Raw genomic sequence first — 25,368 nt, forward strand, 5'->3', positions numbered from 1 at the left:
AGTTTCTATTCTTCTTTGGGGCTGTTCTCATTTGGAACAAGCATATTATGCAGTTTTATTTCTTAATCCCTTGTCCACAACAGCCGACTGAGCAGAGGGAGAATGCTTGAAGGGGTGTGATGGGAACGCTATGGCCTCGCACATCATCCCCATCATGTACTGTGTCACTGGAGAGGGGGACAGCTGAGGCTTTGCAGATTGGCTGCTTCTCACAGGGCTTGGGGTCTCCTGTCACGACAGTACTGGGCTCAGTGGGGACAGTGGTACTGCCGCAGCCCTAACTGCTTTCTCTCAGCAATATCTGCTGACCTGGAGGGCAATAGTCCTCTCATGTTTTTCACTTGGCGTTTCTGTCACACCAAGAGGCAGCTCCAGCGAGTCTAGAGAAGTATCATCAGACTGGTTAACCCCAGACCGGTTATGACATCTTTGGTGGAACAAGTGTAAGACTGGTCAGAGGGCTAGAGAGAGCAGCAATGATTTTGTGGGACAGAGTTTCAGTTCCCAAGCAGAAACAGAGCTAAGCTGTTTCTGCTCCACTGGGTGCTCTCCCCTGCATCTAGCCAGTTAAATGCATGCTGCACTCAACTTGAATATATACCTGTCAGTAATGCAAGTAAATCCCATTGATCCTCTTATTGCTAGAGTTTGGGGAAAGAGTTCAGGAACATCCCATGCTGATCATCAGGTTTTTTTACCTCAAAACCACCCTATTATGGCTGAATGTTGCCATACCTCTTTATAAGGTCATGGCCAGCCCTCCTAGCTGACTGGTAATGCTGGCCCAGCCTCTGTGAGCTCACAACTTCCTACCTCATAAGCAGAGGGACAGGCTGCCACCTGCCAGACTCCAACATCTTCAACATCTTCCACCATCTCATGAGCATGAGGACACCTGCCACACCTGCTGTTGCGGGCAAGCCAGCTTTCCTTTCAGCCCACCAGGAACAAGGATCTGTCCAGAGGTGAATAGAAAATGTCTATCTTTATGTTCCTCATTGCGCTTCTCCTGACGCTGCTTGGAATTTGCTTTCAAGAAAATGTGGACAAACTGCCTGAAAAGTACAACAGGTTTGGTTTTATTTGACTCCGCTATTCTCATACAGCAGTGATTGGCAGTATCGCAAAGATGCATACAGAGCTGGTGTTTTTTCTTCCTAAATTAAAAGGTACGTTTGCAAATAGAAAGTCAACAGGAGCCAGGACCTCCTGCCTCTCCAACACTCAAATATTGCTGTTCTGTCTCTTGCCTCTAAACAAGTACCTGTGAGAAACACTGGCTCACACTTAGAATTTAAAGAGGACAAAGTCGCCAAAGCAAAGGTATAAAAATTTATTGTACGAAACAGCACTGAATTGGGTGCATCTCAAAGCAGAGGCACACCAATCTTTTAGCTTTTAGATATTTTATACTTCTTACCCCAGCCACCTGAGTTACTGTCTCTCATCTCATCGGCAGAGAAGTTGGAGCTCACATTCTTCCCGACCGCCTGACCTATTACAGATCTAGTTTACACCTTTTTACTTTATAAGGCACACACACCTACTCTACAAAATCATTCTCCTAAACACACCTTTGATTAGTTGATTACGCTACACGTTATTTCACAGTCTTTGCTATCGTCTACTGCCCAGTGTTAGTAGTTACAAGCACCCTGGTGGTCATTTACTTCATTGGGTTGTCGTATCCTCATCTTCATCAGTCACCCTCTAGATGACCTTTGTCCACTTATCAGTCTGCCATCAGCCTGGCTCTCTTCACCTAGATAACTTCCCATAAACCAGGATCCCTGGACAGCCCCAGGGCATTTCTAAGGATTAGCTGGGCACAATGGATGAGACTCCACTATCACCGAGCCTCCTCCGTCAATACAGACACACTAACAAAAAATATATCAATTAGCTGAAGCAAAACTCAGCCCATTTCTCACATACCTCTAAACTGAGTGCCACTTGTGTCAGGAGAAGGGAGGTGCTTCAGGTCACCGTGTCACCCACCACAATACCTCCTGCCAGGCAAGGCAGTGCTTTTTGCCTCCTCTGAATTGCCTCTCCTGACTCACATCACCCAGACTGCGGCTTGTCCTGGTCCCAGGTTGGCAGTCCCTGGCACCCATCCATGCTCCTGAACCCTGGGCTTTCTCCTCCATGGCTGGCAGAGCTGCTTGAGAGCCAACAGCTGCATTGCCATCTACTGGCTTTTCAACACAAAAGCAGAGAGGAGTCGGAAAAGACGACTGAAGTGGGAACAGCAGGGGAAAATACCAAACCAAACCACCAAAACCAGGAATGGAAGGGTTATGAAGGCAACGGAGAGCTTCCCTGTTGTAATCTCACCTTCTCTTTACTTTTACAGGCACGATCTAGTAATTAATATAATCATGGTATATTGCTAATATTGAATATTAATTGAAAGTATGAATTTGGGTACGCCTTTAGTATGAGGGAAGGTGGTACTAAAAAAGGGATCTATACACAATCCTACTAGATTAGTCTATCATGGATATTAAAAGGAATTTATAAATTGCAGCTATAATGAAGATTTTAACCTTTTTTCATTATTTGATATAAGATTGTTTTTTCAGACAGAACAAAAAAAAAACAAACCCAAAACAAGTGCAGGAAAGAGAGGAATTAAAATATTCAGCTACATTTTTATCATTTTTTAAATTACCTTTTTTTTTTTTTTTTTTTTTCAAAAACCAAAGCACTATACAAAAACTATATTAATAAATTAATAATTAATGAATCAGTTGTCAAGAATTTTTTTTTTTTTTTTTTTTTCCAAAGATCAAAGCAAAAAAAAATGAAACCACAGCAAATCAGAGCAGGAGACTTCAAATCATGTTCTTGCTTCCAGCTTTGTTTTTAAGAACCGAAAAATAAGGACATTTGGTAGCATATTATGAAATGCAGACTCTAAGCACACTCTTGGCAGTCCCACATCAGTGGGACCAGGTAAAGCACGTGAAAATAAATTTAGTGCTTTAATCGGGCTGTAATCCTACAGACACTTGTACGTGTGTATAATCCCACGCCAAGCAACAGAGCAGCGACTCTGCATAGAAGTATTTACCTGTGGGTTGGCAGGAGCAGGGCATTTCTGAGCATAAGAGGTTATTCATTTCTGGAACACTACAGCTGATTTCTCTCAGTTGTGGGGCAAGGTTGTGTATGTTTGCTTCTAGGCCCATGCTTCTCTTACCTTCTAATCTACTGGGATTAGAGTTTATTTAAAGAAGATCTCTGTCTGGCTCCTTAGGGAGGGATGGGGCAGGAAATAGCAGTTAAATATGCTTCAGCTAGTCCTTGGAAGCAGTTCAACAAACAGGGAATTCAGCCTATCAGATTTAGCAGCACTAAACCACACTAAGAGTTTAGCAACCAGAGCTGTCCTGATGAGCCCTCCAGGTGATGACATGGACTGGCTTGTTGTATTTGTTTTCTCCCATCATGTTGTCATCTTTGATACAAGAAAAACATAGAGAGAAAAATCACACCTTCTCACCACTACTGCTCCAGCAGTGAATATTACTGTCACTAGGATGAATGACAGTTCAAGGTTATCTATAATGAACTCCAGAAAACAGCTGAAGCAAAGGTATGAAATATTGGAAGCTTTGCCTCCCAGAAGAACCTATAAGTGCATTCCCTACTAATATATTTCAGTGCCAATTCCTTGATCTGTCACATCTTTTGCTCTGCTGCCACTAATAAGAAAAAAAGCCATCAGTAGTTCATTTACCGTAATGAATCAAAAAGGTTTCTGCAGACATAGCTGCTGCAGCCACTGTCACCGTAGAAGAGAGAACTCTGACATTCATTCACTGAACCTGCTGTCTCACCAAAGAGGTCACTTCACGTATGGCACGCTGGTACTTTTCTGAAGCTGCTTTAAACTCAGCCAGGTGCTTCTCATAGCTCCTCACAGCTGTCAGAAGCTGATTCCTCTCCACTGCTCCCAGGATGGCATGGAGGATCATTTCAATGCCAAGCCCGAGAACGGTGATGCTGATTCCCCCAAGAACAGATGCCCCGATCTGCGCAAGGAGACTGACGAGCTTGCTCACAGTCAGAGTCATAAGATTGGAGCCAAGCAGTTTGATAGCAACCATCCCAGCTGTTGAAGTTGCTTCTCCGAGAATAATTGAAAAAACTTTATGGGCTATTGCAATTTTCTCCAGCTCAGGCTCTTTGATGTCATAGAGCTTCTGGTACAGCACAGGCTCCAGCTTTTCCTTCATGTCGCTATCAATCTTCTGTACCTGATGCTGAATCTCACTCATCGCTTGAATCATAATGTCACAGTTTTCCTTGACGGTGCTGCTCTCTCTCATCTGAATGTGGGAAATGGTACAGCCCAGGTGTTCATTCAATACTCCAGCCAGCTCATTTGTTGCACGGAAATTTGTGGACATGCAGTCAAGCAACTCCTGGTGCAGGTGGATCAATTCTTGCCTTCTCTTGGGGTTATCTGGGTACAGGAGGTCACTCAGAGCCATTCTTCAGAAATAGGTTACTTCAAGAGAGAAAAGAAATCTCTTAGTCTGTTCAACACCCAGAACCCTATCCCTTAAAGAGCAGTGCAATATCCTTTATCTCAGCCTCACTGCTTTTTATATTCAGCATGTCAAATCCTAAGGCACAGCTTGTAAATACAGAAATCTTAAGTCTTGTTTTGGTTCTCTAGCCAAATTATTGGAAAAGGACCTTATGAGACATTGGACATACTCAGAGCAACAAAAATAGCTAAAAAAATATGTAATTAGCAGATTGGTAAAATGAACATAAGTAATTCTTCACCATGGAAACCGAAGATAGTAGAAGCTGAACTAATTCACTAAAATCTGGAACAATCTCATCTAATCAGCAAAATCTAAAATAAACAAATAAGCTGTGCAAATGAAAGGCCTGTTCTAGACACACTTTTGTATCAGCCTATTTTTTTCAGCTAGTGGCATGAGATTTTTAAATAACTATGATGACTGGTGGAGTGGGCACAGTCTGTATCACCATAAGGATGTTTTGTGCCAGTGTAGCTTATTTCTCCTTGCATTCAAGAGAAAATGTTACTATGTAAGCACTATGTTCTTATTCTAATAAACTCACACTTGGGAAATCATAGAGAATAGTAAAATTATCTGTAATAAACCCATCCTAACCTATATCACCTTACACACACCTCCCACGGTGTTTTTTCCCCTCATATTTAGCCCCTGTTCCCTCATTGTTTATTCACATCCCTAATGTTGTAATTGATTCCCCAGTGTTCTTTCACTCGTGAACATTAAACAGCTGCAGACACAGACACAGACACACACACCCCGTGATGGTCAGTGTGCTGTGTAAGCACCATCAGGAGCACCTACTCCAGCTGGATGTCTGTGATGGCAGACTGCCCTGGAGCACCATACACCAGTTTGCAGGGACAGCCCTCCTTGTGCATTCCCACTTTCCCCATGCTCTGGGTGTCCTTTGTGGAGCTAATATCAGCAGGTGCTCACCAAGCTCCTAGGTCATGGCCGGGTAGAATATGTCCCTCCCTTCTTGCTCTACAGACCAGAGCACAAAATTTAACTTCTTCATTTTTTCAACCCCCCCTAAACACTTCTGTCTAATCCTTATGAACATTATTCTCCTCTGAGCCATCACCGCTTTGCCAGCAGAAGGGCCCATTTAATACATTTTTCTTCATCACCTGCCTGTCAATATGCAGAGTCCAAAAGTGACTGAGTTATCAGTGAGCCTAGAGTTACTCCTCACCACTAAGCTTCTGCAATCATCTCTGTGCCACTCCATTTTAACCCATCACCAGCTGCAAAGTAAAAATCCTTTAGCATGGTTTTCACTTAAGTTCATGTGTCTTACTTTGCAAGAGGGGCAATCTATGAATGAGTAGGATGACTCATTTCTTTGTCAGTACTTATAGCATTCTCAGCCCTCTTATTGCAAATCTGGGCCACTTTTATGCAGTGCTCCACATTTTTCCAAGATAAACTTCTTGCTGTTGGTGCCTCTATATCACAGTTATAGCTACAAATAGTTCTGTGTAGGAGACCAGCTAGATTTTTCTTCTTAAATGATACCTTTGTGCCATTTTGGTCCTTTGTAATTCTTGCATTATCTGCCAACTGCAAATCATCTGACACTGACCCAGCTGTATTTTACTCAACACACCCTCCCCCACAAGATCACTGTAGAAAAACAGAATGATTTCAATAGTTGCCTGGCCAACTTTTTTGTCTCAGTGTTGAAATACAAGCCAGTCTGAAGATAATTTTTTCTACAATGTTATTGCACAGTACCGTACATTTCTTCCAGCTACTTACCTTGTAGCTCTGTCAAGAGAATAAATTCTTTAACACATCTTTCTTTTCCTTCAACCTGGGGGGAGCAAAGTACATATACAGTAAAGGTGTGATTTTCAGGGATCATAAAGCCATGTCAATACAAGGTAAGAATTCATATCAGTTCTGCCTCAGGGTTGTTGCTGGCTTGCCCTCTGACTCAGTGTGATATTAGAACCTTTCCAGTCTAGTGATGTTTTGTTGAAAAGTCATATGTTTTTCCTTATTTGTAGAAACTGAGAAGACAAAATGTTCTAAGAGGAATAACATCTAAACAAACATTTTACATACTAGGCAGGTGTGGAGGAGATTTTTAGCAACTGTTCTTTAAGCATGATTATTTCAGCTTCCAATAACCACTCTAGATTTTGTTTCTTAATGCTAAAATTAGGTCTTAATCTTCACTTTAACACTTTTGCTAGTTTTTACAGTTGCTTTCTAGAATTAGGCAGGCCACATATATTTCCATATTTCTGACTATTTCTCCAGCTCCAGGGAGATTTTCTCCAGAAGCTTTTCTAATTAAACATTTAGACTACCTACCTGATTTTGTCTCAGTGCTCTTGCAATCAGCTGAATGTGTACGGGACACTGACTCCATCCTCTTTCCCCTGCGTTCCTCTGGTGGTTTCCAGCAGCATGTGATGAGTTAGGGATCCAGAGGCTGGGCTTCAGCTGGGTCCTGTGGCCTGCCTGCTTGTTGTCAATTCTATTGTGTGATGTTTACCCAGATTCATTTCATTTTCTTCCTCCTTTCCCATTCCTTTGAATTTTAACACATTTCAGTTTATTTCATGCTGGTTCCCATTTGTTAGGTCCTCCAAAGGCCACCTTTTCCTGGAGAGAATAGTCACAGCACGAATCCCTCTGTCTGTGACAAAGGTACCATCACAGGTACCTACAGCCATGGCTGAAAGAGGATGGTACTACTTGCTGTTCTCAGAACATAAAACATGAACAACGTTTAGTCCATGTTACAGATACAGGATTAGTTTTTGTACTAGGATTTCTAAATTCCTATTGTTTATAAGTATAAACAAAACCCACTATTGCTTGCAGCTGTTCTTTTAAATAATGAATTGTTGCCGTGACTGGTTTTGTACCACTGCGAATTATGGATGAAAAGTTGAACAATCCCACACAAATAGAAAAATAGATATGACACACAGTGAAAACAGGCTTTGTCTGTTCCAGCAAGACAAACTTGTACTTCTGCCTTCATCCAAGCTAGAAATCTTCCATGCTCTGATCCTTAGAAAGAGGGACCTGCTGCCCACTAGGCTCTGGTCATCAGTGCTGCCTCCCTAGTAGAGAATGGTTGACTTTCAAATGAAAGTCAAAGATCAATCATAAAATGAGTACTCTGCAACTACCAGCTTGTTTTCCCCTGAAAAATGAGCTATTGTATTCAACACAGAGCCAGAGTACCAGACTCCCCCTGTTTTCAGAGCTGTAGGCATGAGAAGGTAAGCTGAGAGAGAACACTAACGATTTAACTATTACCGTTCTGCAATGGTCAATTCATTGTGAGTCCTGTTATTAACTGAAAATGCCATGTAGTCCTGAAATACCTCTTCCAATATTGGGCTGAATTGAATTAATCAGGCTGGCAACTGCCTCTATGCCACATTTTGTAGGCTGAAAACTGATTTCAGGTCTTCAAGGTTTACAGTGGATGCAAATACTTCTCTTCTATCATTTGGAACATGGCAGAAAATCATTTAAACAATAAGCAAGCAGTTTTCCTTCTTCTTTACTCCAGGCCTTAAGGGGAGATTAATAGCTATTGTTTCAGACCTATTAAGTTTGGGGGAAGGACTTCATCTGGAGTGTCTGTCACCCTTCCTTGCTGCAATTACCCAGGTCCTCTCCTCTGTTGCCATCAGAGTGGAAGAAGTAGTGTGGAGTCCCAGAGCCAGCTTTGGCTGAACAGCAGTGGAGGCTACAATCAGTTTTGCCATTTCACACAATTTCAGATCACGTTTGCCATGGGAAGGGAAAGGAGGAAGAGGCAGAGGGCTGAGCTGAGCAGTGAGAGAAAAGTATGCAGTGGGCTGGGAAACTGCAACTGCTTGGACCCATCTAACTGCACCTCTAACCACAGCAATAGCTGATGAAACATGTCTGCTGCGACCAGTCTGGCTTTGCAGGGCTCTGGCACAAGCAAAGCCAACATCAGAAGTCCCTCAGCCGCGTGTTGTCCCAGGACTGTACCTGCAGTAGTCCCTTGAGAGACTTCTCAGGCACAAGCAGAAGGACATAACTTCCTTAGCAGTCAGAACAGTAGCAAGACGTGAGCCCAGGCAAGGAAAATGTTTTGTATTTCCACCTATCAAGGGATGCTTGCAACACCTGCTCACTCTGAACTGAGAGATATGGGCCACTTCACAGGAAACTGTAGCCTGACAGAACATTGCATTACTCGGTCTTCAGTTGCTTTGTCTGTTGAATGTAGACATCTGACACATTTGACTTTGCAGTGTCTATTCCCCCCATCCCCAGAATATGAGTTTAATTCTGTGTAGATGCACCAGTATATACAAACTGAAAGATTATAGTTCTAAAGATGATGTAAGTAGATTGTTTGCTAGGACTCCCATAAATTTACCAATGAACACCAAAAGGTAAGAATAATTCACTTACAGCACTTCCATTGCTTTTTGAATTTCATGCTGACGGTCAGAGGGGTACTTCCTGCAGCCATAAGAGTAATAATACTTGCAGCTGTTTACACCATATTTGGCTGGCCTGCTTGGTAAAACCCCAGCAAAGGCTGACAAAGAGCTTTCTTCTGTGTTTTCTTCTAACTGTAATGTCTTGGGGGTGGGTGGGTGGGTTGATACCTTGCAATACTGCTTTCAGAAATGTAGCATTCTAGCTGCCAATATATCCAGTTTTATTCCCCTGTGTCTTCTGCATTTCTTCTCTTTGCTTTTTAGTCAGACTCCACTCCAGCAATGTTAGCCCGCCTTGGTCTGAAGAGTGATAAAGATAGGCTGATTGAGGCCTGCGAGAATTTGCATGACTTAGTGTACATCTATGTCTCTTCAACCAACACAATATTCCGACTCCTCAAGGAGCATCTTGGCACCAACCTCCCCATCATGCCGGTAAAAGAGCATTTCAGCATTAAACAGAATCTGCAGCTCGTGGTCAATGCTTTGAAAGAGATGCAAGCCACTGTGGAAACAAGAGACAAAGATCTACAGGGAAGCATCAGCCACAGTTTGTATGATAACATTGCTGATCCCACCACCTCCTTGCAGGACAAGATCGCAGCCATAAAGGAAGTTTATGAGAATTACAAGGAGGTGGTAGAAAGCATCACAGGTACACTCATTGCAGTGATGTTGAAACATGGCAATTTGCCTGACACAGTAGAGTCTGCTGTTCATCAGTTATTGAGTTCACCTGCCTTATCCCTCCAAGTATCAGAACTTCTTGTGGAGTATGCCGATATTTTGAAGATACTACAACAATATGAAACACCAAGTACCACAGAAGGCAGCTCCTCCTCGAGTGAAACTTCACAACAGCTCAGGCTTCACTTTCCACCCTCCCCCACTTCACTTTTTGTTTTCCTACAGACTATCCTTCAAGGACACAGATCCATAAAGAAAAGCCAGAAAATAGCAGCTGACTACTTAGAGGAGGCTTTCAGGGTGCTGAAGCCACCTTGTGAAAGATTCCAGACCTTTGTTAAAACAGTTGAAGCCTGCATCCTAGCGATCACAGATGACCAGAAAGAGACATAAATGTGCTGATGTATCAGAAATCCATCTTGATTCCTGTAATTCTTACACAGAAAAGAGTTTAAACATGTTTGAACGCACATACAGGAGGTACCTGCAGCAGCTGCTTCTAATCGTTTCATTCTTTTTTGAATTCTGGGCTTAGTATCTGTAAGCATGTAGGGGTGAAAAACAAGTTCTGACAACTTAAATTTGAAATCACTGGTAAGCCAAGAGCAACAAGAAAGTAACGTGAAATACATATAGAAAACAATCTAGTAGTAAAATAGTTTTGTATTCAAACTGTTTTAGCTTCCTGAACAACCTTGTCTCAGGATTTCAGGGGCAGTAGCTCAGTTTGAGCTTTACCACCATGATGCCTTTTGCATCCCACAGATAGGCTCTTTCTCACTAAAAGGTACTAAAAGATCTATAAAGAGTCCAAAGTCCATGTGTGTCTTTCCTGAATGCCTAAGGGAAAAGCTACCTACAGTGAGGGGGGTCACTGCCCTACTCTTCAGAAAGGCCATAGATAACTGCCCTCCTGCCTGAATGGGTCCAGGCAATGTCTGTTTTCATGAATTAGGCTGAATGTTCCATTCTCTGCTGGAGAGCTGCAGGTGAAAGCAAAGGGATTGTTGAAACTTCTGTAACAACAGGAACTCCAGATACTGATTTCCTGTGAATTCTTCTTGCACACTATTCAAGCGTACATATCTGGATGCAGCCAGAGAATCAGCCATTGTGGGCCAAACACAATAAAATTCCAGCTACACTAGGAAGAACGGCAGAGGCGATGGCAGTGGAACCACTGTTCTTGCTTCTTGAAGCTGAAAGAAAGATGAGAGCAGTCATTTAGACCTCTTCTGCCTGCCTGAAGCTTTGGCACTTGTTAACACAGCCTTTGCCCAAATAAGGCATTTCCTCCTGTCTACCTCCTACTTTGGCTTAGGTACAGGCACAAATTCTCACTCCTGAATGATGATTCTATGCTCAAAGGTTGCATTGTCACACTATTGCTCAGAGACACAAAACAATAGTCCTGTAGTGGTGGTGGACTCACAGAAGGACAGGGCTGTGGAAGAGGCCCAGTGAGGTCTTCCAGCACAGAACAGATATTTCTGTAGGCAGAATACTGACAGTGTGTGCTTTGCCAAAGCATACCTTCTGCCACAGGAGAGAGAACACGACTAAAGCAGCAACAGTTTTGTCCCAAGGCCTGAAGCATAGCAGCCTTGCAAGCCACCAGAATAAATATCTGAATTCACGCTGCCTGCAAATCTCATCTGCCCTTGCAGCAGGAATGGTGGGGACCCAAATGCTTGTGTCCTATGACATCCTTGCAATGGCAGATGGATAAATGGAGGCTGCGAAGACCCCTGAGAGCTGCTGTATATGAGATGTACTACCCTCTAGAGAGCTGCGGGGTGCTCCCAGGTTTCACAACCACCAGCTGAAAACTGGATCGTGTGGCTCTTGTAGGCGAATGCAGTGGGCAAGCTACAGATTAGGCCTTGAGTATGGCCCCGTGTAGGTGCAGCTGGTGAGAGCTGCTTGGACTACTTGAGACCGGTCTGTCCTGAGCCCCCCCCTGCACGAAGGGCTATATATGATACCTTTGAGGAGCTGGCAGTGGTACTTGCTGTAGCTCCCCACAGAGTGCAGGTGCAGCCGGTTACCCTGCTGTGTCCGAAAGAAGCTTTTGACAAGGAATATCTCATAAGGGGGAACAAGGACTTCCTTCTCAGATGTGTAGTAAGAAAAGCCTTGCACAGCTGCTCCCAGGCAAGTGGTCATTGTGAACAAAGTTTCATTCCCAAACTTCTGGGCTTCACTCCAGAGGCGGGAGGTGGAGGTGAAACGGCCAAATCGCACCCTGCTGCCTACTTTGGCCTGGATATATAAGCCTTTTACACCCCTGTGCACCCGGTAGCACTTATGTTTTCCCGTGCTGTCCTTGCTGCTCTGCCATTGCTTCATTATCTGGATACCAGTCGTTAAGTAAAAGTGAAAATATTTGAAACTGAAGTTGTGTCTGTAGTGCTCTGGAGAGCTTCCTGCTGTAGATGTGGCCCAGTTCAGCTGAGAATGCAGGGAAGAGTTCATGGTGTAAGCCATGAGGGCTATGGCGTGGCTCTCATGCATCTCCCTCAGGAGACCTACAGGGCTCTTTAACAAAGCCTCCTGAGCCTTCTTCCAGAGACTCAAATAGTCCTTGTTAGCAGCTATCTCCTTTTGGAAATAGTCTCCTCGCTCCAGTTCTTCCATCACCTGATCTCTGCACCCCAGATACTGGTCATCAAAAGAATGCAGAGCCATGTCCATCATGAGGTGGGACGCAGCCTGCAACATAAAAGCAAATGAAGGTGAACATCAAAAGTGTGAACTTTTTGTGTATCTCTATGGATGCAAGCCGGGTTTTTCCCTACCCCCTTCTTGTTTCATCATTATTGTCAGAGCAGGGTATAGAGCCTGCAAGACAGACTCACAGTCCATTTATTTCAATATTCTGCTTGAGATTAGTAAGTGGGTTTGAAGAGGGAAAGAATAACCAAAACAATGTGCTTTGGGCAGTTCAGCCTGAACACATCTAAGAGGTGAATTTCTTCTTCCTGTCTTGTAATACCTCTTGGACATATCTTGGCTCTAGTGCATGATGTTCAGTAAAGGACAATATAGTAGCACTGTGCCAAAACTTTTATTCATCCAGTTTGTTTCAATAAGGCCAGCTGGACTTGTTATGTAAATAAACATTAGACACATGAGTAAGTATTTACAACTGGATGCTATAACAGGAAAATAAACTATAACATATCTTGACTGTGAAATGGCACACTAATCATCTAAAATTTCTAATTAATAAAAACCTTGCGGACTAAGACCTAAGAAATGGTGTGAGTGATGATATTGTTCTTTTTGATTTTTGGTCTCTTAGTACACTAGTCATGTACTGTAGTCAGTTGACAATTAGTTGAGTTCTACAAGTAGATATTCACTACATCTCAATTATTCATCCTAGACATGTAACCAAATCGGTACCTTTCTTAGCCTCTGAAGTTATACTGGCCCATAAACTGTACAGGGATTCAGTTTATCTCTCCATGATACAATAATTGCTCTAACAGAAAGCTAAAAGACAGTCACAGTCACAAGGAATAGAGCAATATTGTCACTGTCCCATCCAACAACATACTGCTTTTGTCAGAGCCTCAGCTGAGACAGGTTGGAAAAGGAGAGAAACAGGAGATCCACTCACAAACACAACCTGGGAAACCATCTGGCTCCAAACAAGAGGAAATTTCCAGTCAAGTAGTTAAAAGAAATTAGAACAGGTAAGAAATGCAACAGAGTAATTGAAAACAGAGGAGTTTAAGATGAACCCAAAACTCTTTAAATAACATGTTTCAAATGAAAATATTTTCTTTCAATGGAATGAGCAATTTTACCATTTCAAATAAAGAATAGTGTTTATCCCCTCTTACCAGCCTTTGGAAGGAGATCAGCAACAGAAGGCTGACCAGCAGCATGGGCATCCTAGAGTCCACCCAAGAAGGCACTGTAAAGAGCATTTGAGTTCAAGTAGAGGTCGTTTACATCTGTTTCTTTCCCTTTTTTTCTCTTAACTGGAAAAATCTGCAGTTTTTAATTTACAGTCAGGTTTTGGTGACAATTCTTCAACTAAAGAATTACCAGATTCTTGCAGCAATTCAGAAGTCATTCATCAAGACAAACAGACAATTTACTGGTAGAAATGTGCCCACAATCCATAAGAAAGAGTCTGGTTGCACCAGCTCCAGGTGGTGTAGATGTCCTTTGCCTTGACAGTTCTCTTGGAAGAAAGAAGGAAGAAAACTCCAGCTTGGAGAAGTCTAAGGCAGTTCCCTCCTGAGGAGCGATGAGGCAGGATGAGGTGGAGAGCACTCCTTACTCAAGAGCTTAAAAAGCCCTTTTGAAAAGTGCAGAGCTCTGATAAAGCCGACACAGAAATGCAGGGTACGTCAGGATCCCATCTGGAAGCAGAGATAACGTAACTGTCCATCTCCTCCTTTACCTCCCTATGGTTTCTAATAGTGTGCTGCCAATCCTACCCATACACCACTGCAGAGTGGCACCTCGTTGAACTGTTTACATTAAAAACAGAATGAGTGTGTAAACACAGATTCTGTATTAACCCCTCTCTAGTAGCTGCTTTCCAGTCACTCTTCCCAACAAAGGGCAATGAGTTACTCACCTGCAGAGCCCCCATGGCCTCTGGCAAATCTTCTGCAGGGAAAAAGAGCCAAGAGGAGGTGTCAGGGCTTCATGACTTCTGACTACAGAGAAGTGAAGTCCATTTTCCATTGCCTGCTAGTGATAGGCTGGGAGAGGGGGGCACTCGCAGTTATGGTGTGATTCCCTGGGAAAAGGGACGTTTGTGCAGCTGCTTGGATTCTGTGGACAGAGAGCATTTGCTGAATATTGCTGAAACAGGGTGAGAGATGACATAAAGGTCTTATGCTGGGATCCTTTCAAAGTGATCTATAATGCTGCAGCAGCTGATGCTGCTGATAGTGTCTGTAGCCACTGGTGATATGAGATGATGACATGAAGGGTGATGCGAAGTAATACACGCAGTCTATCTACTCCTCCTTGTTGGAATTGCTCTGTCATCTAGGGCTGTATTTCGACTGCTAAAAGTGAGTCCAAAGAAGAGGTTGTGAATTTATTCAAAGCCATCTCCTCTTCCATTCATGTAGAGATAAAAAGGAGCTAAAGAGTGGAAGGCTCCAGCAGGAACTTGACAATCAGGATAAACAGCCCCATTGGAATGTCAATTCAGCTGTATATAATCCAGTTGTAGATTATGTCCCTATTTTTCCCTTCTAACCTCTTAGTCTTTGTTGCAGTTTGAGGTGAATGAGGAAGAAAACCCACTGAATTTGCATTTTCAAACTCTTCTGAAGCTGTCATTATCACATGGCGATAAATACAATGTCCATAAGATGGCAGCAGAGGTTCTAGAATGATACTTAATTCTGCATTGATCAGGTGAAAATCGAGCTTCCCCAGTCCAGCAGTAAATTTGTAATCTGATTGGCGCACTCAGATCTTCAAAGGCCATAATTATTCCAGCTCATCTAAAGATCTGGTGACACAGGGTAGATGACATTCCTGTGCAACCTGCTAGAGGTAGACCCACTCTGGCGGGGGGGGGCGGGGTTGGACTATATGATCTCCAGAGGTCCCTTCCAACCCCGTATGATTCTATGATCCTGTACATGATCAAGGCATTTGTGTGCAAGCTCTCAGAAAAGAATATTTACTAACAGAAATATGCAAATACAGACAGGAAGCTTGATTTTCTTTTTTACCAAATAAAACCATACAACAGAAAACCCCCTACCTTGTTAGTACAGCAGATATTAGGATTTCACTAATCTCTCTAGTATTTTTCCCAGCAAAATTTTCACTGCTTTCAAGGAGCAGTTTGTTCATTTTTACTAGATGGCGTTCAGAGGATGAGTTTCGCTGTGAGCAGGGAAACCTCATCAGTTTATGCCAATAGGGGAATGAGTCCCAGGTGTTTGACCAAGACAAGCAAAGGTACTTACTAACTGTCTTCTCCTTGGCCAAGGTCAGTATAGCCGGTGCATATGCTCATATATGCATATGCTCATAGCAGTTTGCCAAACAAGAGATGCTCACGCTCACACTGGTATCCATCTCCATGGACTTATCCCACGTCCTTACTTCAGGGCAAGGTCTTTCAGAGAAATGCTGAACTCAGCAGATGGTGAATCAGGAAAAACCTGGCCTTCCTCTCCCTCAATGTCACCATGTGCTAGGATCATGCCCTGAATTTCAGTGTAGTCAGTTCTGATTCACACTGAGATACAGGAGGGGAGATAGAAACCGCATGCACCTGATTCCTGCTCCTCAGGGTTCATAGGAGCAGGCTTCACTTTCCAGGCATCTCTTTAACTGCAGATAAAGGCCGTATAGAGGAACAGAGAGAAGCAGCACACAAACCTGCTTTATATAAGCAGTATTTATTGCAATCAGTACCTGCGGTTGGCTGCACCAGCTTACGCACAGCGGAGAGATTCAGTTTTTCCTCAGTCTCCTGAGGCTCAGCAGTCCCTGACCTTGGAAATGGGATCTGCCATCTACCTCTCAGGGAAGGAAAGCTGACAGAGCACATCAAGGGAGGTTGGGCAGAAAGTTGCTAAGGTATAATATTCATACAGGGAGACAGAATGAAGTAGCCCAGAAGAAAGAGGATATGTATATAAATAGACACATATGTATATCAGAGAGACGCAAGCTGCCTCCAACAAACCAAACACTGACCCAACTTCAATCCACCCTTGAACCAATTTTCTTTTTGTTTATTTCATAAAGTTTATTGCTTTCTTTTTGTTTGTTTGGAGTTTTTTTGAAGCTGTTTAGACACTTTTAGTTTCAAGCATAAATGCTAAAGCATTACAGAGAAACAGATTATTTTTTTGTTCTGCTTGGGTATATTCAGTTTCACCAGAAACCAACCGTAACAAAAGTTACCTTTTACAGACAATGACTGCATGCACCATAGAAACAGAAGGGCTCATCTAATAGGACTCCTCAAACACACCCTTAGGGATTTATCTGTTATTGATATACAGGCAAATTTTGTGACAGAATAATCAGAAAAGTGTACTGGAACTGGATTTCTGGCTAAATGGTAGTATTTCCACACTTCTAACCTTACAAAATGATCCTATGTTGGCACATGTTTAGGGTGATTATTCCACATGAAAATACTGAACTTTCCCAGTCATTGTATCAGGAAGCAGCTGTTCCCCCTTCCTCCCAGTGAGATCAGGATCAACTCCATTACATTTACATATGTTGTGACATTGTCCTACAATCCTGCATTTTGTAGAAGAGGACAAAAGGTTTTGTTATGTTTCTAAGGCATACATGGATTTTCTTGAGAGGACTCAGTTTTTTCACCTACTGCACCATGGAGATTCAAATAAGAGGAAGTCTTGTCAATCAGTTCTGGTGAAGCTCAAAATACCACAGAAGACAACTGAAGAGATACATTATTGATGAAAGGAAGAAAGCTAATGAAAACTGAACAAGTGCGATAATTATTGTTCTAGATAGTTAGGGAGACTACTGAAGAAGGCCCCAGTCTAGAGGTTTTTCTTCCCACCTTCCCACTCACAATCTTCTGTCTCCTATGGGGTTCAGAATGGTCCCAAGCAAAATGAGCGAAGGCACCATCCCATCCTTAGTATCTCCCAAAGAAACGGTTGTAGGCCATGGAAAATCCTATTTGGTCAGAGAGATAGTCACAGGGTGGGTAGTTTTCACAACGCTCGTGCATCTGCTCCATTGGACTTTTGTAATACTCAAAGTACCTGGAGTAGATAAAGAGAGAAATGCCATTCTGCAGATTCAGTTGATGCGGCTGGAGAGGTTTTACACCAGACACTGGCATGAGAAAAGCCCTTCCCCAGGGTGCCCCAACAAGGGACTTCTCATGGAGAATTAAACATCTACTGGCACGGGTGTGGACTGCTTGATTAGTGCTGGGAAAAGTTGGAACTGAACCCAACTTAAAGCAGTTGCTTTTGAGGTTTTATCAGCAAAGGAGACCACAGAAGCAGCTAGGGTTTGGGGTTTTTTTCCCCAATCCTATTTCCCAACTACCGAGGAATCTGTTGTTGTTGTTGTTGTTTTTGTTATTTATTTTATTATATCTTTATTTTATTATTTCCTGCTTACCTTTATGTGCACCCAGTTTCTGCTCACTTTCCTGCTAGCCACTATTTTCCTCTAACTTAAGCAGTTTCTTCTCATCATCCTCACTTCTTTTGTTGACAGCAATACTATCCCCACTCAGCTTTTGTTTTGCCAGGCTAAGCAACCCCAAATTTTCTGGTCTCAGCTACACAGTCTGGTTGCCCTTCTCAACTCCTTTTCTAGGTTTGGTTAATTTTTCCTGAAGAGTATACACACCTCTGCAGGAGTCCCACCAGTATCTCATGAATTGTTACTTTATTTCTGTATTAGAAATACCCTGCAGCACCCTTGAATTCCATTTGTTGCATCCATATTTCCAGACTGACTTTACCTCATGATCAAATAATACACAAGGGTGTCTGTCTACCTCAGTCCTCCCCAATTAATGTTTATAGATGATGCTACTTTAATGATGCCCCACCTGTAAGGAGGTAGTCAGTACGGATAATACAGTTGCTGCTACTGATTTTCATCTTGTTTTTAATCACTGCAGGTTTCAACATCAGCCAGTTCCTCTGCTACAATACTCTGATCCTCTCCTCTGCAGATGGGGCCTCTCAGTCTTCTGTTGTCTAAAGCCAACATTGTCCTTCCAGTCCAAAGATGGATTGAATAAAAATTCTTTTTGCACAGGCCTACATGAGACAGTGCCTTAACAACTTCTTCCAGGAAATTTGTCAAGAACATTCTTGCATGACCTCATATTTCTCCAAATGTTTATATCTAAAATTTCTCCAAATCTTTGTGCCTAGGATTTCTGCATGAAACTGTGTAGGATCTACAGCTTTAGAAATAACAGCTATTCTGATCTAGCCTCATCCCTGCAACAGAGATGTGCTTCCTTTGTAGGGAGACAGAGGCAATGACCAAGGCTCTGTGATGCTCATTATCCTGGGAAAAAATGTTGATGACCCTGCAGGCTAGAGCAGCTTCTAACTTGTATCCTGCTGTCCAATGGCTAAACAGAGTCCATCTATGAGATCTCAAAAGGATATTTATGAAAAAATAACCATTAATTTATCAGTAAGTGTCTCCTACAGCCTTTTTAGTTCAACACATGAAGGTTATAATATAGATGTACACCAAATTAATGCCTTGTCATGTCCTGTTGCCATCCCACCCACTATTCAGAACAGGTCCAGGGTCCAGCTCACAGCCTGACTCCTGAATTGTTACCGTTCATATAGGGTGGACCTCTTCTGCCTCTTCACAAAGGCGTTGGCGACTTCCTTTGTAATCTTGATGCCTACCAAGAGAGAACACAGCAGGTTAGAGATGCAGATGACCAATCTATGAAAAGCAGAGACCAGTCTAAACTCTGAAAATGGACAGTCTACTCTCTTCACAAGCAGATGACTATCACGAACCATCCTAATTTCCCATTCATCTCTCCCCACCCTGCTGTCCGCTCAAAGCCCACCAGCTGGGCTCCCTCCTCACTCCAACCTGCACATCAGCATGGAGCAAGGGCCTTTTCTGCCATCAACTCAGTTTCTTTATCACACAGCATGATCAGAGTCCACAGCAAGTGTGCAGAAGGCAGTCAGGACAGCATAAAATATGAATAAGGAGAAAATGAAGGGAAGGACACCCTCTCTCCCTAGCCCGCTTAACTTCAGAGGCTCAGCTTCCTTTCTGTATTTTGACTCAGAGTGAGTGATGTGGGATTCCAGCCACCAGGCTTTAAAAATGCCTGTAATGAGCCACAAGCAACAGGAAGCACACGGAAATACCAACACTCGTGTGTGCAGAGTTCTGTGAAAGATGAAAGGTATAAAATAATGAGAGTCAACAGTATCCAGGGAGAAACACAACCAGTAGGTGCAATGATCCTGGTGTTCAGGCACCTAGAGAACATGAGGGGTCTTTCTGCCGTGACAGCAGCAGCCACTGACTCTACTAACACTCTGTATCAATGCTGTTGCTTTGTTCCTTCAGTTTTGTGGTTGTGCAAACTGGGGTGCTGTGGAGCACCCCAAAACCATCGGGTAGAGCCTCTTTGCTGCCCACTCCCAGGCAGTGCTCAGCACAGCACAGCCTCGCTCCATGGAAGCACCAGCAGCAGCGTGCACGGATGCTGGCACAGCAGCAGCACAGGTATTGGAGCACACCAATACATGTTTCAGCAGCAAAACTGGCAAACTGTCACTGTCACTGGGGGAACACAGCTTCTAAGACCTCTGTCTGTGGGGAGAGAGCGGCCTTTGTGCCCTTTCCTCATCATCATGGGGTGTTTGACCGTGTTTCTATTTGGCAGGTGAGAGATGCCCCCTCTCTAGCAAGTTGGGATTTAGTCTGGATCAAAATACCAACTGCTCAGAAACTGCCAATTAATGAGCTGTCAGAAATCACCACCTTGCCCTGAACACTCCGCTTTTGTTTTTTTCCTTTCCTCTCTTTCCCAATCTATTTGCATTGGCTCACTGGAGAAATACCAGCTTTCATGCTCCCCAGTAGCAATGTTATTCTTCAAGGTGTGAGAAAGGAGAGACAGGGAAAAACGAGGGGGATTTTCCAGACAAATTTCTGCCAGGATCAGCTTGCTGCAAAAGCTGTGGAAATCCCAAGGTGTGCAAATCCCTGTGTCCCAGGTGACCTGACAGAGGAGGGACTGCAGCCCTCAGGAGCAGCCAAGGAAGGTGCTTGCTTTCAAGCTCTCCAGGTTGTGGGATTTGGCAGGGACATCACAGCTCGTTGCTGTGTGGCACCAAAACTTTCTGCTTTGTGGTTCTGCACACCAGACTGGCTGCTCAGCAGATCAAAAGACCAGAGCCTGGAGGCCCTAGGGCAGGTTCTGCTCTCTTAACGGCCTGGGGACGGACGCAGTAGTCACTTTGGATAGGTCTCTGATGCCAGCTCAGAGAAGCTGGGAGAATGGCTGTGTTGCTCCACTCACATCACCCTGTTTCACAGAAAGCAGACACATTCAGCTGCTGACAACCCCTGCCTAGGGGCTGCTCAACAGTTGTGGACCTGCAGGCTGGTGCAGAGAGCCTGTGACCTCCCTGGTGTCTTCTGCTCCCACGGCTGTGAAAGGCAGCCCCTCTGTTTGCTGCAGGTGCTCCTGTGCCTCAGGGACTGCAGTGCTGAGGGAGCAGCAAGAGGGACTCAGCATGGTTTTTGTTCATCCCTTGGACCTATCAGAGGGGAGCTGGGAAGTAGATGCAGCAGAATGGAGCTGAGCATCAGACATAATGATATACTCACTGTCAGCACCAGGAGATCCTGAGGGGTCTTTGGGATCTGGAAGACAGACAGACAGCAGTTTGTTTGTGAGTCTTCCTCCTCTGTTCCACCCTAACTGAATCCCTCTCCCCGGCTTTCCCAGAAGGTCTGTTCCCCCAAAAAAAGGGTTTTATTAACACCCACCATTTAGGGATAGACTTCTTCACCACAGCAAAATTTACCCCTTATGCCTGGATTTGTTTAATTTCAACTTTCTCTGAGCCAGATTAAATGACACAATAATCAACTATCCACTGTGGAAGCTGGAGGAAGACCTTCCTTTTTCTCCCTCCCCACCCTTGCTAAGAACAGGGACAGCTAGAGCTAGAGGACCATTTGAGCAAAACCCCAAACTAGGAAAGAATCTGAAGATATCTGAGCATCTCCTCTACCTTTGGAAAGAAAGTTTTCCTTTACTCTAGGGAGAAATCACAAACTGTTGATAGGGAAGGAAAATAGGACTAAAAATTAGAAGCAACTCTACCCTCACAGCTTTGTGGCTCAGGGTTGGGGAACCTGGCCCACCAGCCCTCCCAAAAGGAATTTACGCACTATATTTCTGTGTTCAGTCCTAATCTTAATCCTTAATCCCTAATGCTCCCTGCAAACACCCAAGGAAAACACCCTGTAAGAGAAATGGTAGGTCTCCTAATCTTAGCTCTCGCACACTGCCCTATTTCCCAATTCTTTTCTTCCACTATTTCACCATATTTTTCTTCAACAATGTCAGTTCCACCCAAGTCATCAGGTATTTGGCATAAGTGTATTTATGGGCAGAAAGAGGACTCCAGAGAGCAAAAAAAAAATAACCCCTAAAACAACTGTGCTTAAACAAAAACTCTTTGTGAAAAGGGTTATCTCCAGTTCTATTTTTAAACTACATATACATCCCTTGGATTTAAAAAAGGTATAAGTTAGATGTTGCTCCAAAGCCATTAAGCAATCCGGAATAATAATAATGACTTAAAAACAAAAAAAAGCAGGTATCTACTCAAGAGTGAAAAAGTGAGAGAGAGACTGAAAGATCAAACAAAATATATTTACCAGTATTGAATCATGACATATATGATGCCAAGGACTAAATGAAATTTAACTCTGAATGGGATAATACAAGAAAAGACAGGGCCCTCTCCTGCTCAGTTTCTCTCTTCCTGCTGTAAGGGGTAAACACTTGTTTTTCTGATCTTTCTCTGCTTCCCTCTCTACCAACTATAGAGCTGACACTACATTACTGTCTCTTGTTCATAAAGTCACCATGGCTAAATCACCTCCAAATGGGATGTGCCTTTATTTCAATGGCACAACTCCCTTTGTTTTTTTAACCACAGATAGGAATTGTTTTCCCTCCAGAAGTTCTCCATATCCCACATTTCTCAGCAGGTGTAGGCTTGACTTGGTGCCTATCTCTGTGATCCTACAGCATGCCAGGGCTGCCAGGTACAAAATCCCTCTCCCTGTGGTTGACACAACTCTGCCTGCTGCTCAAACCTCGTGCTCAAGAGTGAGCATCCAGCATACCTTTGCCAGTTCGCCTAAATACTAAATGCAAGAGATGAGGCTCTCTATCTCCAAGCCCTCTCTCATTCACGATTCTCTCTCTCGGACAGAGATCTGAAGTTGTGCAATGGCTGGCAGTGCATCTCCTCCCCCCAAAGCTGTGCCTCTCTCCCAGACTGAGGGAGACTGCGGGGCTGAGCAGCATTCCCAGGAGCCTTCCCAGGAAGATGTCTCCTTACCTTTCTCACAGCAGCAGAGAGCTGCCAGGGCCAGAGTCACGATCAGCAGTGCCAGCAGACTCCTCATGTCTTCTTTGGCTGTGCTAATCTCTCTAACCTCAGAGCTTTCCTAGAGGCTACTGAAGTTCTCCAGAGCTTGCTTTCAGGCAGCAGTTTATATCCTGCGATGGCCTGGAGAGACCAGAGCTCTGGCTTGTGTTCCCATGTTTGAGCTCCAAAATAAAGCCCGTCCTTTAGGCCAGAAGATATCAGGTCCTGGCAACCATTTTGACATCCATCTCAGGACTTGTGGCATTTCCAGAAGATTTTTTTTCTGAGGTTTTGAATGGGACTGTTGAAGAAAAACAACTGGACAAAAAAATCAGTTTTATTATAGACATGAAAATCATTCAGCTTCTTGCCAGAAAGTCAGGGAAAAGACCAGCACACCCTGAAGCAGAGCAGCTCTTTTTGTGTGAAGAGACTCTCTCTTGTGGAAAATTAAATGAGGCTGAACCCAATGGTGACACTTTTCCCCCACCCCACTGTGACCCATTCCCCTGAAGGTAACGAAACCCAGTAAACAGTTTGCATAGGGCAAGCACACAGTAGATTTTCAGTTCAGACAGTTTTACTAAAACACTTTGGGGAGCTGAGTTTTTTATACTGTTCAGATCTTTGGTAGCTGGTTTCGGGGTGGTCTTTCTTTTTTCTCCCCAGAAATCTTCCTAGTATGGAGGCTACTAGTTTGGCTTCTCTTGTCTAAAACCCTTGAAACTCCAAAAGTGCTTTCTCCTTCAGGACTTGAGTGGCTGTGGTTGCTTGGTATGTTAAGAGCCCCCACATGGGCTCTTCTACAGTCTATCTGCCAATAACCCTGTACTCCCCAAACCCACCAGACAAGTTCCCAAAGCCATGTCCCAAACACAGCACATGGTTCACATTTTCCTGCACCTCACATCCAGTCCTCCTCAGCCCCACATGTGGGGAGACATCCAAGGGTTACAGAATTAAAGCCTAAAAGGCTCCCAAGGGCAGTCAGAGCCATTAAGGATTGTGCCAACCCCTAGAAATATTGCCTTTTAGCCTATAGAAATGTCAAGATTAAAAAAAAAAAAAAAAGGAAAGTTTAACTCTTCTACAGACCAGGAAAGACTGAATATATATACTAACAACCTCCAGCAAAAGTATCTCAAGGAGCAACAGTTTAAAAACAAATAAATATCTAAAAATAATAGGTATTCTAGGAAATTTATGCTTCCAAAAGAAAGTGTGAAAGAATATAAATATATAATTCAAATAATCCAAACAGCTTTACTTCTCTTCCCAACTTTTCCCAAGCTTTCTAACCAACATGTAGGCTCTTAAACATGTTTGTTTATTGCTTACACTAACAAAATCCCACAGAAATCTTTGGCATTATTCATTATTTATACTGGTAAACTGGAGGTTGGAATCACCAGATATTTCTGGACACGGACTCAGACAGCACTAACCCTGTGCCTTCCATTTTGGTCATGTCACAGTGTCAAGTCAAACCCAGACACTGCAGACTTGTTGACTTTAGGATATGAAAGTTTTGCCCTGGTTTGTGATCATAAGATTCACCTACTTGAGAACATGCAAAACAAGTGTGGGTGCAAATACGTCTAATCCGTTTGGCTTTTTTTTTTATCTCTCATTTTTCCCTTTGGATAAAACCTCAGCAGCTGTCAGGGTGGAGTTTCCTGTCAGAAGTGTTTTCAATAAATAAAACACATTTCTTTGCCGAAGTTCATCTTCAAAGCTGGCAAATCCTTGAAGCATATCTTGCAAGAAGATGAGTTTTCCTAATGTAGCAGGTAGATTTGGCTCTAGACTTAATTTCACAGGATAGTCAAGAGTTTGATACTTCATACCTCATAGCCTTTGATAGCGTGCCATGAATTTTTCCCACTTCTATAATTTGCAGGTGCCTGTGGAAGCCTGGAGATATGAATATTGAAACCAGCTGTGCTGAACTGAGATAGAGGATGTTATGTCTCCTACACACCCCACACCAAGGGATCTTTGAGCTGCTGTGGCTGCAGACTGGCCTGGAGCAGTATTGAATTGTTGGGCGTGTGAGCACCAGTGCTTCTTGGCCTGGGGACAGTCTCTGCAAGGTGCCCTAGTGCCAGTGCTGGTGACAACCCCACAGCAGTCACTCTCACTCTTCAACAGGCCAAGAGGTGCTCAGCAACCACATCTTGATTTTGAATGAGTTATGAACAGTAAAATGAAATTGTTCTAGGTGAACAAAGTTGGGCTTAACCCCAAATACTGGATTTCTTTTATTTTTTTTATTTACCACCTGGAGTCCCTTTTCATATTTTGTTTCTGCATCTTTCTAGCACTACCAGAATCACTCCAAGTGGAAGTAAATGCATGAAAGGAGATTCCAAAAGGAAATATGAGTAGAGTCCAGATCATACAGTCCTTTCTACAGGCGCACCCTACATCGGGACCTGAGGGTAGCTGGATAGAAAAAATGCAATTTACAGGCTTTTTCTGTCACTAACTCTTGCCCTAACTTTTTTTAAGATTAAACAAGTGCCTTCC

At 43.4% G+C, this 25,368-nt stretch overlaps 3 protein-coding genes across 4 annotated transcripts; all 3 read right to left on the bottom strand.

The window, feature by feature from the left end:
- Positions 1 to 2,763: 2,763 nt before the first annotated feature.
- SMCO3 (single-pass membrane protein with coiled-coil domains 3) lies at positions 2,764 to 10,215 on the bottom strand. Its single transcript, XM_014964258.1, has 3 exons — positions 6,891 to 10,215; positions 6,330 to 6,384; positions 2,764 to 4,519 (listed from the first exon to the last, which is right to left on the bottom strand). The coding sequence occupies exon 3, from the start codon at positions 4,500 to 4,502 to the stop codon at positions 3,825 to 3,827; it is 678 nt and encodes a 225-aa protein (XP_014819744.1). The 5' UTR covers positions 4,503 to 4,519; positions 6,330 to 6,384; positions 6,891 to 10,215; the 3' UTR covers positions 2,764 to 3,824.
- A 142-nt stretch (positions 10,216 to 10,357) lies between these two features.
- ART4 (ADP-ribosyltransferase 4 (Dombrock blood group)) lies at positions 10,358 to 14,618 on the bottom strand. 2 transcript variants are annotated; one of them, XM_014964257.1, is made up of 4 exons: positions 14,310 to 14,614; positions 13,561 to 14,088; positions 11,695 to 12,421; positions 10,358 to 10,908 (listed from the first exon to the last, which is right to left on the bottom strand). In XM_014964257.1, the coding sequence occupies exons 2-4, from the start codon at positions 13,645 to 13,647 to the stop codon at positions 10,814 to 10,816; spliced, it is 909 nt and encodes a 302-aa protein (XP_014819743.1). In that variant the 5' UTR covers positions 13,648 to 14,088; positions 14,310 to 14,614; the 3' UTR covers positions 10,358 to 10,813. The 2 variants fall into 2 exon arrangements, with proteins under 2 accessions (XP_014819743.1, XP_014819742.1); XM_014964256.1 differs by lacking the exon at positions 10,358 to 10,908 and having other exon boundaries at positions 10,920 to 12,421; positions 14,310 to 14,618.
- A 1,795-nt stretch (positions 14,619 to 16,413) lies between these two features.
- Positions 16,414 to 22,966, bottom strand: BGLAP (bone gamma-carboxyglutamate (gla) protein). The gene is made up of 4 exons (XM_014963455.1): positions 22,810 to 22,966; positions 21,056 to 21,091; positions 19,025 to 19,094; positions 16,414 to 17,463 (listed from the first exon to the last, which is right to left on the bottom strand). Exons 1-4 carry the CDS (start codon positions 22,874 to 22,876, stop codon positions 17,334 to 17,336), a joined length of 303 nt encoding a protein of 100 aa, XP_014818941.1. The 5' UTR covers positions 22,877 to 22,966; the 3' UTR covers positions 16,414 to 17,333.
- Positions 22,967 to 25,368: the final 2,402 nt, after the last annotated feature.

Source organism: Calidris pugnax, unplaced genomic scaffold (assembly GCF_001431845.1).
Source record: "Calidris pugnax isolate Ruff unplaced genomic scaffold, ASM143184v1 scaffold44, whole genome shotgun sequence".
Lineage (NCBI taxonomy): Eukaryota > Metazoa > Chordata > Aves > Charadriiformes > Scolopacidae > Calidris > Calidris pugnax.